The sequence below is a fragment of the Cucurbita pepo genome, chromosome LG16, assembly GCF_002806865.2.
Source record: "Cucurbita pepo subsp. pepo cultivar mu-cu-16 chromosome LG16, ASM280686v2, whole genome shotgun sequence".
Classification (NCBI taxonomy): domain Eukaryota; kingdom Viridiplantae; phylum Streptophyta; class Magnoliopsida; order Cucurbitales; family Cucurbitaceae; genus Cucurbita; species Cucurbita pepo.
Window position 1 is genome coordinate 7586915 of NC_036653.1, and position 14793 is coordinate 7601707.

Genomic DNA, 14793 nt, shown 5'->3' on the forward strand with positions numbered 1-14793 from the left:
TGATTGGTGTGGGGAGCCCCCACCCATCCGGCAGCCGCCACGCTTGGAAGTTGGATCAGCACAACCACAAGACAAGTTGGTAAAAGGACAACAAATAATACCATAATTCATGATTCATCATGTTTCTATTCTGTTTTATGTAGTTTCGTTAAGGGCACGTTTGTTTGTGGGGTTCTAAATTCCATTATTTTCAACCAAAAAAAAAAAAAAAAAAAAAAAAAAAAAAAAAAAAAAAAAAAAANTTTTTAATTGCAATTCAATCCATTAACATTTTCAAAATCTTATAAACACTACTTTTTCATTTATCCAGATGGGATGAACGACATGTGGGCTCATTTTCAATGACATGATCGAGTGAGTAGCGATGGCCGGCGACACCTCTTGAATTTAGATGGTGTCAAGACATATGAGCCATGTTGATTGAGAATCAAGATGACACAATGAGAGGTGACGTTGAATTGAGAGACCTTGGTCCAAAGTAGAGGCAAGATTGAGCCGAATGATTTGACATAACGTAGAGACAAGTCAATTGAACATGCATGCGCATGCAACATGTATGGTCGAACAAGCTTAGATTCTAACCAAGCAAGAGTCGATAGTGGGAAAATGGTGTATGTGCAAATGGGTGGGTCCCACCATAAGAAACACAGCAGTGCTTAGCTATAAGCCATTTGAAGTCTTATCCGGAAAGTCCCCTTTTCGGCGTCTGGTGGAAAAAAAGAAACAAAGGGGGAAGAATATTGAATCTTTAAAGTCAAGTTTAATAATTAACAAATTAAGAAAATAAAATAAATAAATAAATAAATCATTTAATTGGGCCAAGTGGGCCATAGTTGCCTACCAAAAGTCCGGCCCAGTCGCATTGATTGTAGTGAAAGTTGCCTTCTAAGAAATGTTTTATTCCACGTCATTTACGTTAAACACGTCATTAACCATTAAATCTCTAATTATTAATATAATATCACCAAATAATAATAAATTATATATTTTTTTAAATATTATACATTTTAATCGGTTGAGTTTCGTACGGTCTAATATCAAACAACTTCAGCATTTCTGTAACCGTCCAAGTCTACTACTAGTAGATATTGTCCTTCCACACCCTTCCTTCTCCAACCAATGCAGGATCTCATGATCCACCCCCTTCAAAGCCGAATGTCTGATACCATTTGTGACAGTCCAAACCCTCCACTAGTACATATTGTCTGCTTTGGCCTGTTACGTATCGCCGTCAGCCTTACGATTTTAATACGCGTCTACTAAGGAGAGGTTTGGTTAAGAACCGAGAAGCAAAAGCAAACTCAAATCTTGGAAAACTATGCACAAACATTCATTATAAGCATATGAATTAAAGTAACATTGTTTTAGGATGTAATTAACTATGATACACTCACAGGAGACCACTTTTATATAAGACAACAGATAATGCTTCTGATATTTGTTCTTATGGATTTCTCACCTTAGCAATTTACATACTGTTCATTCAAGAATGTCGATTCCGAGCTTAGAGAAGCTGCCAATCGTGTTCCGAGACGTCTCCGGCCGGTAGTTTCTGTTCGTGTAGCTGGTTTGGGATGGTAGTGAAGCCATAGCCATGCTTCACTGCAAGCTCTTTGTATTCTTGCTTCCTCCTTGACTTCTTTGTGAAAGAAAATGCTCCGGTTATCTTCTTCTTGTGGAAAAGTAGACGACTCAGTGAAAGATGAATGAAACTGAACTAACTGGACAACCCTGCAAGTCGGAGTTGGATTATGTTACGAGGAGAGTGCGAATAGAGTACCTTGTAATGTTTGTGTTTGAGTTGTTCGTTGGAATCGAAATGAACGTCGTCTCCGTTCACTAAGACGCATGCTTCTTCGTCCAGATTTGTTTCATCAGCTGGTTGAATGTTGTGTGTTACATGTTCAAGCTCAAGTTCATCAAGACTCCAAGAATGTGATCTTGCTGTGTAAAATACAATTCAAACCATGTTTATCAGCTCACTACAATGAAATTATTCACCAGACAGTTGAATGGCTCTTGTTTTGAGGAGCTAAAAACAGAGGCAAGAAAAGCTTAAAGAGAGCTGTTCATGGGGTGGTCTGGTTGGCCTAAGTCTATGAGTTTATCAGCATCTTTCATGACCTTTTTGAGCAATTTTGCTGAAAAATCATTACAACCAGCTTCAACACATGTGAGATCTCAGATCGATTGAAGAGGGGAACGAAACATTTCTTATAAGGGTGTGGAAACCTCTCCCTAGTAGACGTGTTTTAAAACTGTGAGACTGATTGTGATAGAGCCAAAATAGACAATATCTGCTAGCGGTAGGCTTGGACTGTTACAAATGATATAAGAGCCAGACACCGAGTAGTGTGCCAATGAGGACGCTAGGCTGCTAAAGGGAGTGGATTGTGAGATCCCACATCGGTTGGAGAGGGGAATGAAACATTTCTTATCAGGGTGTGGAAACCTCTCCCTAGTAGACGCGTTTCAGAACTGTGAGGCTGACGGTGATACGTAATGGAACAAAGTAAACAATATATGCTAGCGGTAGGCTTGGGCTGTTACAAATGACATTAGAGCTAGACACTGAGTGGTGTGTCAATGAGAACGTTGGGCCACTAGAGGGAGTGGATTGTGAGATCCCACATCGGTTGGAGAGGAGAATGAAACATTTCTTATAAGGGTGTGGAAACCTCTCCCTAATAGACGCGTTACAGAACTGTGAGGCTGACGGCGATACGTAACGGAACAAAGTAGACAATATATGTTAGCGGTAGGCTTGGGCTATTACAAATGATATTAGAGCCAGACACTGAGTGGTGTGCCAGTGAGAACGCTGGGCCCCCAGAGGGAGTGGATTGTGAGATCCTACATTGGTTGGAGAGGGGAATGAAGCATTTCTTATAAGGGTGTGAAAACCTCTCTCTATAGACGCGTTTTAAAACTGTGAGGCTGACGGGAATACGTAATGAGCCAAAGTGAACAATATTTACTAACGGTGAGCTTAGGGTATTACAAATGATATCAGAGCCAGACACCTAGCAGTGTGCCAGCAAGGACGCTGGCCCCCAAAGGGGTAGATTGTGAGATCCCACATCGGTTGGAGAGGGGAACGAAACATTCCTTACAAGGGTGTGGAAACCTCTCCTTAGTAGACGCGTTTTAAAATCATAAGGCTGACGGTGATACGTAATGGACCAAAACGGACAATATCTGCTAGCGGTGGGCTTGGGCTATTACAAGAAGTTTCCCCCGAAAACACCCTACATCCACTAATCTACTACACATCCCTATTCGAAAAGGATCATCTCACTCTAACTGACCCATAAATGGTTGAAACATCTCCAGCAGACAAACAAGTGCAAAAGAAAGTATGACATGAAAAAGCTAAAACATACCATCTAGCTCTGCTGATGAATCACCACAAGATAGAAGTCTCGTCTCCTCAGCATCCACAATGAAATTTGATGAAACATCATATAATAAGTCATCAGATTTAGTTTCGGTCTCATTCGAACTTTGCATCGCTGAATTAAACCTCGTGCCTTTAACCGACATGGTCGTTTCCATATTACTAGCCAGCTCGCTCGAAGCTTCAGATTTTCTATTAGAGATTGCACAGCATGATGATGCATCAGTTGCATATTTCTTCTCGGACTTGCATCCTTTTGTCGTAGAGTCTCGACCATCGAGGTCTAGCTTATGACGTACATTGTCATCATCCTTTTCTCTGGAACACACATCATTTTGGGCTCTAGTAGCAGAATATGGAGAAGATACCAAATCGGGATTATTGGCACGGTTCGGTCCACGTGGCAGCTGATGTACAATATCTCGTATGGTATCAGCAGTTCCTCTCGAGTTCTCAGTTGATTTTGAACGCTCTATCTTCATACCGACCATTGGTTTCTTACATATAACAACGTTTTCGTAGTCGTCAAGAGCTGCATTACAAACAGCCACCTTCTCATCACTCAATTCAGATTGGGGAAGCAAATCTTGCATAACATCAGAATAGAACCTTTTGACACTTGCTCCAACTACTTCCACCTGATTCTCAACATATTTAGCAGTGTCCTGTCTCAAGATAAGGAGAAAATAGTAGACCAAGTTAATGGAAGAGTGTCATTTAAGACATGAAACAAATCGAAATTAAACATTTAGACGACTCGGACAAGGCACGAGTCGATTAGGTACGGGAACCAGAGGCGAAGGAGTAGACAGCTGAATCAAAATGCCCACCTGACATATAATGTCTTCGACCTCGAGGCACATAGTTTCGAACTTTTCATACAAACGCCCGACCCAAGCAATGCCTTTTACATCCATTTCGATTTAGATGATGCTACTCTCGTCTGCAAGGTGCAACATATTTGTCGAATATAAGATCGTGCGAGTAAACAAAGATTATATTCGATAAAAAAAATTTGATTAATGAAACAAGAATCAGGAGCAACAAACAAAAATGGAGTCATTGTTGCTGCAATGCTCCCACATTTGGTTCTGAAGATCAAGAGTAGTAAGCAATGCTAAAAGTGCACGATTAAAGGTTTAAGATAGACGCGATCGTCTTAGTTCCGTTTGGAGAATAGATAGACCAGATCATCTGAGACTCGAAGGCATAGCATCTAGCAAAAGTAGTAGTATGATATAGATCAAATGTTCTACTAGAACAAATTGTAATTGCCTCATTATCATACCAAATCAAATGCAAGCCGAAGCCAGGAAGAGCTGTTCTTGAAACATGCTTAGGCAACTATCTTTTAATGAGCATTTAGGGATGATCTTTCCATATCATACAAGAGATACTCTCATATTGGCATAAAAGATTACCTATTTGATGATAGAAACCCTTTAATGAACCCATATACTGATGAGATCCCACGTCGGTTGGGAAGGAAAACGAAGCATTCTTTATAAGGGTGTGAGAATCTCTCCCTAGTAGACGCGTTTTAAAAAAAAACTTGAGAGAAAGCTAAAAAAGGACAATATTTGCTAGTAGTGGACTTGGACTGTTACAAATGGTATCGGAACCGGGCACATGGCAATGTACCAGTGAGGAGGTTGAGCCTTGAAGGGGGTGGATACGAGGTGGTGTGTCAGCAAGTACGCTGGCCCCGAAGGGGAGTGGATTGTGAGATCCCACATCGGTTGGAGAGGAGAACGAAACATTCTTTATAAGGGTGTGGAAACCTTTCTTAATAGACGTGTTTTAAAATTTTGAGAGGAAGCCCTCGAAGGGAAAGTCTAAAGAGGACAATATCTACTAGCGGTGGGCTTAGGTTGTAACAAATGGTATTAGAGCCAGACACCAAGCGGTGTGTCAGCGAGGACGCTAGACCTCCAAGGGGGGTGGATTGTGAGATCCCACAATGGTTGGAGAGGGAAACAAAACATTCCTTATATAAGGGTGTGGAAACCTCTCCCTAACAGACGCGTTTTAAAACCAACAAAGCATTCCTTATATAAGGGTGTGGAAACCTCTCCCCAACAGACGCGTTTTAAAACCAACAAAGCGTTCCTGATATAAGGGTGTGGAAACCTCTCCCTAACAGACGCGTTGTAAAACCTTGAGAGAAAGCCCTAAAGAAAAAGTCTAAAGAAGACAATATCCGCTGGTGGTGGGTTTAGGTTGTTAGAAATGGTATTAGAGCCAGACACCAAGCAGTGTGCCAGCAAGGACGCTAGGCCTCCAAGGGGGGTGGATTGTGATATCTCACATCGGTTGGAAGAGTGTGGAAACCTCTCCCTAATACCCTAGAAGAAAAAGCTCAAAGAGGACAATATCTAACCGTGGGGTTGAGCCGTTACAAATAACTCTCTTTTCAAAGCTAGATTGTTTGACATATCATTGACACAATCAGTACATGGTAGGGGCTATGTACAAGAGGGCATGTCCCAACAGCGATATTTCTCTAAAATTCTCAGTCTGAAAACACACTCAAGCTGCAGAATCCGTGCAGAAAACACACTGTGATCCTCATTAATTAACAAATGTAAGCCACAAAAATTGACACTCGAAATTCATCAGCCACTAAAACAGCCTACCCACTAAGAAAAAGACAGAAACAAAGCACTTGGAGAGAAGTTCATGAAAATTCCAGCCGTATTTACAGTGATCATCAAAAAAACATCTCCAAAACGAACATATTTTTTTACACAGTACAGTAACACATCATCTAGATAAGTAGATAAAGATGAACATGAACAAAACACAAAATTGAGATGATCAGGGAAAAAGAGTTCATAAGAAGAAGATAAAAGCAAGATGATGAAGAGAGCAAGGGCTTAAGGTTTGGTTGCCGAACCTCGAAACTTCAACACTTTGTGATAGCAGAAAAGGGTCAATCACGATACCCAGAAGCCAGAAGATTAAGAAAGGGACTAAAATTTATGGGATCATCACAACTTGGATTTCGAAGGCCCAATGGAGGAATGAATACAGAGACGGAAAATTGAAGAGGAGAGAGAGAAGAGAGAGAAATTCCTGCCACGTGTTAATACAAGAGAAAATGGAAAAATCCTATTATCCTCTACAATTTTGGCTTACCAACTTAGGCTTAACCTCAATTATAGAGAATTAATGTAGGATTAAACTTTTATATTAGCTCATTTTCTTTTAAAACGAGGATATTCTTTTAATACGAGTATAGTACCGTCTCTTTAGAGGTTCGAATTATCCACTCTAGATCTTGTAGAACTTAAAAAAAGATTATATTTTTTATTTGAATTTGATAGTATATACCAAATTTAATGTAATGATCTATTTTTATTAAAATTAAACGCTTTGCAAGTATTTTTTTAAATAAAAAATATTATTTTAAATAAAACAAATTGTCACACTAGCAATAATTAATGAAAAATTGACTACAAAGAACAATATACTATCCAAACTAGCCACTTGTGCTTGTATCTCTCGATCATATGTTGACATGATCATCGTTAATTGGTTAAAGATAATATAACTTCGACTAAAAGATGAGAGGTTTAAATTTTCACATCCGTTTAACTAAAAAAAAATTATATGGAAATAAAACACAAGAACGAGAAAATTTGAGAGAATTTCTATGATATTCCATATTTCCTTTGGTCTCTTTGCTTGGCTTCATCACAGTTATAACTGAACCGCTGAGGCATGGTAACATAACTCTTCATGCTAATTTCACAACAAGGTTAATAACAACACATACGATCTCATGTGAAATCTAAGCAATTTGTAGCATGTGAAAAACGAAGATCGAATTGGGTATTCGAGAATGTACACGTTCCATGCCATCACTCAGCTGCCTGGAAATTTCCGAAGTCGTCATCAGGTAAATCAAGTGTGCTTTGACCTTCAGCATCATTGGAGTCTTCTTTTGCTGGTTCTGCAAGCTTGTGCTTGGAAGGATCGTCCAGATTGATATTTGGTGGTACATTCGTAGGAGACTTCTGGGCTGCAACAGGTGAGAGTAGAGCTGGAGGAGGTGGAGGTGGTTTGATGCAAAAAATGGACTCTTTTTTTGTGTTGCCCTCTTCTTCTGGTGGGGAAACCTTCACATCTAGCTCAGAAGGCTTCTTGATGTTGCTAGTGCTTTTCTGTTGGTAACAAAAAAGAACGTGTAAAGATGAGATTAATCACAATGAAACAACCAATGTGTGGAAGCAGATATCAACGCAAAGAAAATCAGCCTACTTTGCTTTTGAATTGAAGTACTATTGTCTCGCCATCTTTCAGACTGTAATCAACTGAGGATGTTTTCTGGAACTGTTGTTCCATCTCTTCTGCACTCTTCTTTTTATTGAGATATCTTTCGTCAAAAAAGTTTGTAAAAAGTGCATTAGATTTACTAATGGTAGACCATATCATCACAAAAGGATGCTATTATAATTCAACTTCACAAGAAAATTCTATTTGTAAATGGAATAATTGCAGAGTAGAAGGTAGTGTACTTCATATGATCATGCAAAGCTGCTTGGAAGTCATAAGCCTCAGTTCTTTCTCGAAACCCTATGCCGATAAATGCGTGCCGAAGGCGACCACCTGCATATATATACATATATTTCTTTCACATTTATTAATTATTCAATCCAAATTGATTCTGTTCTACAGTCTCCATTTCCCCCCTGTACCTCTACTGTTCTATCGTCAAGAAATTAAGTGTTAGCTGGTCGCATGTTTCACAAATAAATACCCCATTGCACCCATTTCAGCGCCACTCAAGCAAGAATGTAGACAGAAAACTTTACGGGAAAGAATTACTTCATTGAAACATTTAGTGATATTCTTTTATGTTATTTCATGACACTTCACCACATATAGCTTCATTAAACAAACATAAGATCAAGTGAGATGGGGGAGGGGGCCAAAAACTGAAAATTACACAGAAAAGTGATCCAGATACTGTACTATAACGAGATAATTAAAAGAATATGGGAAAATGTGGGCAAGAGAAACGGTCATCTCACCAATATTCTCTTCTATGCGAAGAACAAAATATCTGCAATAGTTGAGCATTATATCAGGCACCTTCAAATATAGCATTAAAACAAGATAAAGTTGGTATATCGATTAGACTTCAATTAAAAATGAAACCAACCTGCTGCTATCAATTACAGTTTCAACTGGATGCTGTTCCCCTTCTCTCAAAAATGCCCGAGCATATAATTCACCTATTATAATAATAAACAGCTTATTAGTCTTTAGAAACACCAAATATACCTCGTCTGCAATAATATAATTCACCTACCTTTTAATACTACCAATCCACAATACTTGCTTTGTAGCAACTAACTATAAGAGATGATCTCACCTGTAGCCTTATCTTCAAGTCTGATAATGCATTCTTCTCCCTTGCTAAGGACTTTCAGTTTTCCCTCCCAGGCCCATTTATTCACATCCCATTCATCAGCCCTTAAGGTAACCAGAGCACATGTGGAAAACTAAGTTATTAAGGGTGACAATATAGTGTATTTTCATAACTAAGTCATAGATGGGGAACATACGTAGTGGATTTTTTTTGGATAGGAGCATATGTAGTGTATTTGTAAGACATTTAACATGACATGTAGCATTTTCCCATTATTCAATGTTTGAACAGCTACTGAGTGGGCATAGAGCTCTTCAAAGATAAGTGCACGTCTTGGGAGATATTTTTAGATCTAGCTAAATTTCAGGCATCTCGTTGGTGTGTACTTTCAAATTCTTTTAGTAATTATATTCTCTGTAATATTAACTTAAATTGGAATTATAAGTCACCAGCAGACACATTTATGTTGGAAAACTAAATAATGAAATCACCAAATTGATCTAGGGGACATAAAATTCGTCAACAACAAGGCTTCTGTATGATATCAAGATCATATTGCAATTCACACTATTATCCATCGTAAATCAAGGAAAAATTAAGAAACCTGTAGGAAGCTGCACTTTTTCTTGGCGGTATCTGCAGGAAATCATTAAAAAAGACAATAAGGTTTGCTAGAAAAAAATTAACAGGTAAGTTGAAGACAGAAAATAACCAGCAGAACCTAATATTATCGTACACACGAAACTATCTTGTTGTATTTGTACAGAAAAAACAGCTGATACATTACATTAGTTTTCTCGCATTATTCATATGAACATTATCCCACCAAGAGGCCAAATGTGGATGCAGAAACGCGGCACCACAAATTACACGCACCAACAAGTTATCAAACAGTAGCAACATACATGTTAATTACTAAGATATCTCAATTGCATGATTTAAAAATGTAGAATAGGACGTAAGAAAATGAAGAAAAAAAGCCAAACATGATATCAGCAATTCCCAACAGTATATAATCAACTATGGTGCAAACAACTACTTCACATTTGGCTAATCGCAAAAGAAGTCCACAGAAAGCTCAGATTTCTGCATCAGAACTAAAAACTTGCATAATTTACTCACCAAATAGACATAACATTCAGAAACTTGAAAGAGAACAAGCTCAATTGCTTCATTCTCTTCGTGATCCTCTTGGCGTTCTTGATCCTTCGCCGTCTTCTGCTGCTTCTCCTCCATGGAGAAATAAGAAAGAGATTCGAGAGATCGTGAGATCAAAATCGAGATCGGAGAAATACGGCCAGCAATCCGTTGAAACCAAAGCCGGAAATGAGAAAATCGAAATGAATATGGAAATTTCAGGTGAATTGAAAATGAGCTGAGTTATTGGATGTGAAAACTGGTAGCCTGGAGAAACAACTCGCTTTCAGTTGCCCTCTCCGCTTCAAAGAAGATTGAAGGTCCGGACATAGACGAAGTAACCCGTAATCCTCTGCGCCGGTTCCAATTGCAACCGTATTGTTATAACAAACTTCAACCGTTCGATTCGATGTCCAACCATCCTAGGCTTATTATGGGGAGACAGAAGTCTGATCAATTGACGGCCCTGATGAAGAGGAATTCTTTTTAATATTTAATTGTAGTTCGGATAATTCATATTCTGGTCTTGAGTGGATTGGAAGATACTTAATTGGGTAACAATAATTCCATATATATATATATATATATAGAAAATTAGTGGACTCGAAGATATCTCGTGAACACAATATTTACTAGTAGTGGGCTTGAGTTGTTACATCAGGTCGTGAGTGTTTTGCCAACAAATTTTACAGCTCAGTTTGGTTCGATGTTGCCCGAGCATGCAGTCCAATTTTGATTCGACTCTGAAATCGAGTTCCATAGGATAGTTTCCTGCAAGTATTTTCAAACTCAAACTCGAACTCAATCACATTCTTCATTCATTCTTAACATATGGGACAACTAAAAGCCTTCTTTAACCATCTTTAATGAAAATCTAACTTTTATTAGATTCTACAACCATTCCCAGACCAGAAAGACGTCACATGAATTAGACAAGTAATATGAAGACTTTCCAGACCAGAAAGACGTCACATGAATTAGACAAGTAATATGAAGACTGAAGCTCATTCAAACATGTATGGTACAAAATTGTCTAAACGGACGAAGTTTTCAATACCGATCAAAGTGGAACGGTTGCTGTTATTGTAACATGTCTCGGGTCCGTGAGTCTCGATGTCACATTCACAAATCCAACTTGGCTCATTTTTTCTTCCAAATCAGTAAGATGATACTCATCCAGATGAGGTTCTGTGCTTTTTAATAAGGTAAAAAGCACTGGAGACAGTTCCTGCAAACATATCCAAATTGATCAAGATTTCATAAGCTTTGTTAGCTACATTTTTACTCTTGTCGTATCAAATCATACCTGAACGGCCTTTGATTTTGACTGCACAAGACATAGAATGCATTATGTTAGATATGTTACATAGCAATGAGTTGTTCTTATTCATATCAAGACTTAGCTGCATAGACAACTTACAGCTTGGTCAGTGATTACAATTGTGCCACCGGGTCGAAGAAGCCGAAACGATTCCTTGAGGATATTGACTATTGCTACTTGGGGACATTCATGGAACTAAAATATCATAGACAAGAATCATCACGGTCACTATTAAGCAACTTTACACGTTATTAGATAATACAGCTCTCATTTCACAACATCTTTTAGTATTTAAAACTTAGCTTCCATTTTGAAAACGTTTTAGTTTTAGTTTTAGAATTTGATTGGTGTGAGATCCGGTTGGAAAGGGGAACGAAACATTCCTTATAAGGGTGTGGAAACCTCTCTCCATCAAACGTGTTTTAAAAACTGGAGGGGAAGCCCAGAAGAGAAAGCCCAAAGAGGACAATATCGGTTAGCAGTGGACTCGAGCTGTTACAAATAGTATCAGAGCCCGATACTGAGCATTGTGCCAGCGAAGACATTGGGCCTCCAAAAGGATGGATTGTGAGATCTCACATCGGTTGGAGAGGGGAACGAAACATTCCTTGTAAGGGTGTGGAAACCTCTCCTTAGAAGACACATTTTAAAACCTTGAGGGGAAGCCCAGAAGGGAAAGCCCAAAGTGAACAATATCTGCTAGCAGTGGACATAGGCTGTGACAAATGGTACCAAAGTCAGACATCGGGCACTGTGCCAACAAGGATACTGGGCACCCAAGAGGGGTGGATTGTGAGATCTCATATCGGTTGGAGAGGGGAATAAAGCATTCCTTATAAGGATGTGGAAACCTCTCCCTAGTAGACGCGTTTTAAAACCTTGAGGGGAAACCCAAAAGAGAAAGCTCGAAGAGAACAACTGCTAGTGGTGAACTTAGGCGGTTACAGTTGGGTTCTTATAACCTTTATCGTTCCAAGACATTAGGTACTAGCTTCGAAATTGTAGTTGTGAACCATCTCAAAATCTCTCCTCTAGGGGAAGAAACCTTGGGACATCATTAGATTAAAGAAGAGTTCTTACCAGATAAGCAATGGAAAGTAGGTCAAAAGATCTTGAAGACAAGCCAGTTTCTTCTCCATTTCCATGCAACCATCTTATTGCATTCTCTCTTGGAGCTCTTTTCTTGTCCATGTATTGAGCCACCGCAAGGAAGTAAGGAGACAAATCAAGCCCCTATAGCAAACGAATCAAACATAAAACACCGACACAAACTGAATTTCATTAGGGAAGCTAAGAGGGAGCAAATTTTACTCACTGTCACTTTAGCTGTCGGAAACTTATCAGCTAGCTGCCTTGTACCAAAGCCTACAGAACAGCCAATGTCAAGAATGTCTAGAATAGGATTCTTTGAGTACTGCAGATGATGCTCCTCAATGGTACGCAGCCAGTTTCCAAATACTACTTTCTTGGCTTCATCTACTGAAGTGGCGGTGGGTACCGCTCGCATGATCATGGACATGGTTGCCGGCTCTGCTTCTGCTGCAGCCTACAAGGCACACATATATGACTTATAAACTTTTGTTGAACGTATGGAAGTCTGTCAAATTGCTGCATGGGGTGACTACTTACAAGCCATGAGAGATTGCCCTCGTCATATGCATGGAAGGGCTTTAGGTAATCTGTTCATCATAACCCATTTTCTGATTAGTTAAAGAACAAGTTTTATGTTTTGGAAGTATATAGACCAGCTTGTGAGATTGAACTTAAAAGGGGATTGGATTTTCAGCCAAGCTAAATCTTAGGCATCCGATCCGGATTGAACAAACCGTTCGTAGAATAACCGTTTGTAGAATGAGCTTAGATAGCATGTAATAGCCTAAACTATTGCTAACAGATATTGTCGTCTTTGGACTTTTCCTTTCGGGTTTTCCCTCAAGATTTTAAAACGCGTCCACTAGGGAGAGGTTTCCACGTCCTTAGAAGGAATACTTGGCTTCCCTCTCCAACAAATGTGAGATCTCATAATACACCCCCTTAGGGGCTTAGCGTCTTCGCTGGCACACTGTTTGGTGCTTAGCTCTAATGTCATTTGTAACAGCTCAAGCCCACCACAAACATATATATGTCCTTTTTTTAGCTTTCCCTTCCAGGCTACCCTGCGTCCTCTAGGAAGAGGTTTCCACGTCTTTGTAAGGAATGGTTTGTTCCCCTCTCCAACCAATGTGGAATCTCACAATCCACCCCTTTGAGGCTCGATGTCTAACTTTGATATCATTTGTAACAGTTCAAACCTACCGCTACTAGATATTGTCTTCTTTGGACTTTCCCTTTTAGACTTTCCCTCAACGTTCTAAAATACGCACACTAAGGAGAGGTTTTCACATCCTTATAAGGAATGCTTCAAACTTGGGCTATTACAAATGGTATCAGAGCTAAACACCGAACAGTGAGCCAGCGAGAACGCTGAGCCCCTAAGGTGGTGAATTATGAGATCCCACATTTGTTGGATAGGAGAACGAAACATTTCTTAGAAGGGTGTGAAAACCTCTCCAATAAAGCTAACGGCAATACGTAATGGACCAAAGTAAACAATATCGACTAGCAGTAGACTTGGGTGGCTGTTACATATCATCTATGTTCTTATCACACCTTATGAAACTCAAATCGACTAAAACTGGTTAAATGCAATGAAATAGCAATGTGAAGAACTTGGGAACTTACAATCGGGATAGACAATGGAGAGATTTTGAACGCTCTCGAGCTCCTTGTAGACGTCAGACTCCAGAATATCGGAACTAATCTTCCGCCATGGAATGTGCTTCTTCTCCGCTGTACTGCTCCAATCCACAACCATAAACAAACAAACAAAAACCCAAAACCAAAAATCACTTTGCCAAAAGAAGTGTACACAAAGTAGACCTGATGAACACTTGTCTGGCGCCGAGCTTAAGAATGGAATAGACGGGTTTAAAGGAAATTAGGGCACCGACAAGCCGTGACAAAGGGGTCTCTCCAGCCCAATTGGGCCGCTCCAATTGCCCCTCCTCGAACACCGCCGCTTCAGAGCTCGTCGATGCCTGAGCTTTTATGAATCCCCTTCTGGTTCTACTTAGCCGTCCTGTTTTCTGCCGCCCATTGCCGGAGATTAAAGCGAGCTGGTGGCTCGGTCCGCACAATGCCATTGACGCTAACTAACTGAATCACCACTCTCGCTCGCGCATATTCGGAAGAAGAAAAGAAATTCCCCGCCATCCCCGTATCTCTCGTCATTTAACCGTCCTATTATATGATGACACGTGGGTATTAATAAGATTGTCTTATCCCTAACAGAAAATGGTTGATATTTTAATATTTTCTCTGGTTATTATTTTCTAAGCTATTGGGCTTGCGAAGTTACTTTGGGCCAGAAAAAAGCCCACTGAAATTATTCTGGGCCTCAGCCACCTGTCCATTTTTAAAGCAAAATAGTAATAATAATAATAATAATAAATAATAAATCATTATTGGTTACTTTGATAAAGGTAACAGCTCATCCTTTAAATTTTAAAAATAACTCTTATA

The 14793-nt window shown here is 39.4% G+C and overlaps 2 protein-coding genes across 4 annotated transcripts; both read right to left on the minus strand.

The window, feature by feature from the left end:
- Positions 1-1306: 1306 nt before the first annotated feature.
- LOC111777289 lies at positions 1307-6464 on the minus strand. 3 transcript variants are annotated; one of them, XM_023656824.1, is made up of 5 exons: positions 6294-6464; positions 4228-4340; positions 3384-4062; positions 1781-1944; positions 1307-1666 (listed from the first exon to the last, which is right to left on the minus strand). In XM_023656824.1, the coding sequence occupies exons 2-5, from the start codon at positions 4312-4314 to the stop codon at positions 1505-1507; spliced, it is 1092 nt and encodes a 363-aa protein (XP_023512592.1). In that variant the 5' UTR covers positions 4315-4340; positions 6294-6464; the 3' UTR covers positions 1307-1504. The 3 variants fall into 3 exon arrangements, with proteins under 3 accessions (XP_023512592.1, XP_023512590.1, XP_023512591.1); XM_023656822.1 differs by having other exon boundaries at positions 1307-1672; XM_023656823.1 differs by having other exon boundaries at positions 1307-1669; positions 6294-6457.
- A 561-nt stretch (positions 6465-7025) lies between these two features.
- On the minus strand, positions 7026-14467 carry LOC111777291. The gene is made up of 15 exons (XM_023656826.1): positions 14152-14467; positions 13954-14066; positions 12862-12911; positions 12548-12778; positions 12313-12465; positions 11332-11427; positions 11218-11238; positions 9897-10001; positions 9379-9410; positions 8778-8878; positions 8565-8637; positions 8434-8465; positions 7918-8008; positions 7661-7775; positions 7026-7563 (listed from the first exon to the last, which is right to left on the minus strand). Exons 1-15 carry the CDS (start codon positions 14412-14414, stop codon positions 7261-7263), a joined length of 1779 nt encoding a protein of 592 aa, XP_023512594.1. The 5' UTR covers positions 14415-14467; the 3' UTR covers positions 7026-7260.
- Positions 14468-14793: the final 326 nt, after the last annotated feature.

Bases quoted from the DNA above. Each gene is read 5' to 3' on its own strand.
- LOC111777289 (XM_023656822.1), bottom strand. From the start codon at position 4,314: ATGGATGTAAAAGGCATTGCTTGGGTCGGGCGTTTGTATGAAAAGTTC. The intron at 4,063-4,227 runs GTGGGCATTTTG...ATCTTGAGACAG, and splicing joins TCGAAGACATTATATGTCAG to GACACTGCTAAATATGTTGA. The intron at 1,673-1,780 runs GTACTCTATTCG...CTTTTCCACAAG, and splicing joins TCAAACACAAACATTACAAG to AAGAAGATAACCGGAGCATT.
- LOC111777291 (XM_023656826.1), bottom strand. From the start codon at position 14,414: ATGGCATTGTGCGGACCGAGCCACCAGCTCGCTTTAATCTCCGGCAAT. The intron at 8,009-8,433 runs GTGAGATGACCG...ATATATATGCAG, and splicing joins TCGCATAGAAGAGAATATTG to GTGGTCGCCTTCGGCACGCA. The intron at 7,564-7,660 runs GTAGGCTGATTT...TGTTACCAACAG, and splicing joins TACTTCAATTCAAAAGCAAA to AAAAGCACTAGCAACATCAA.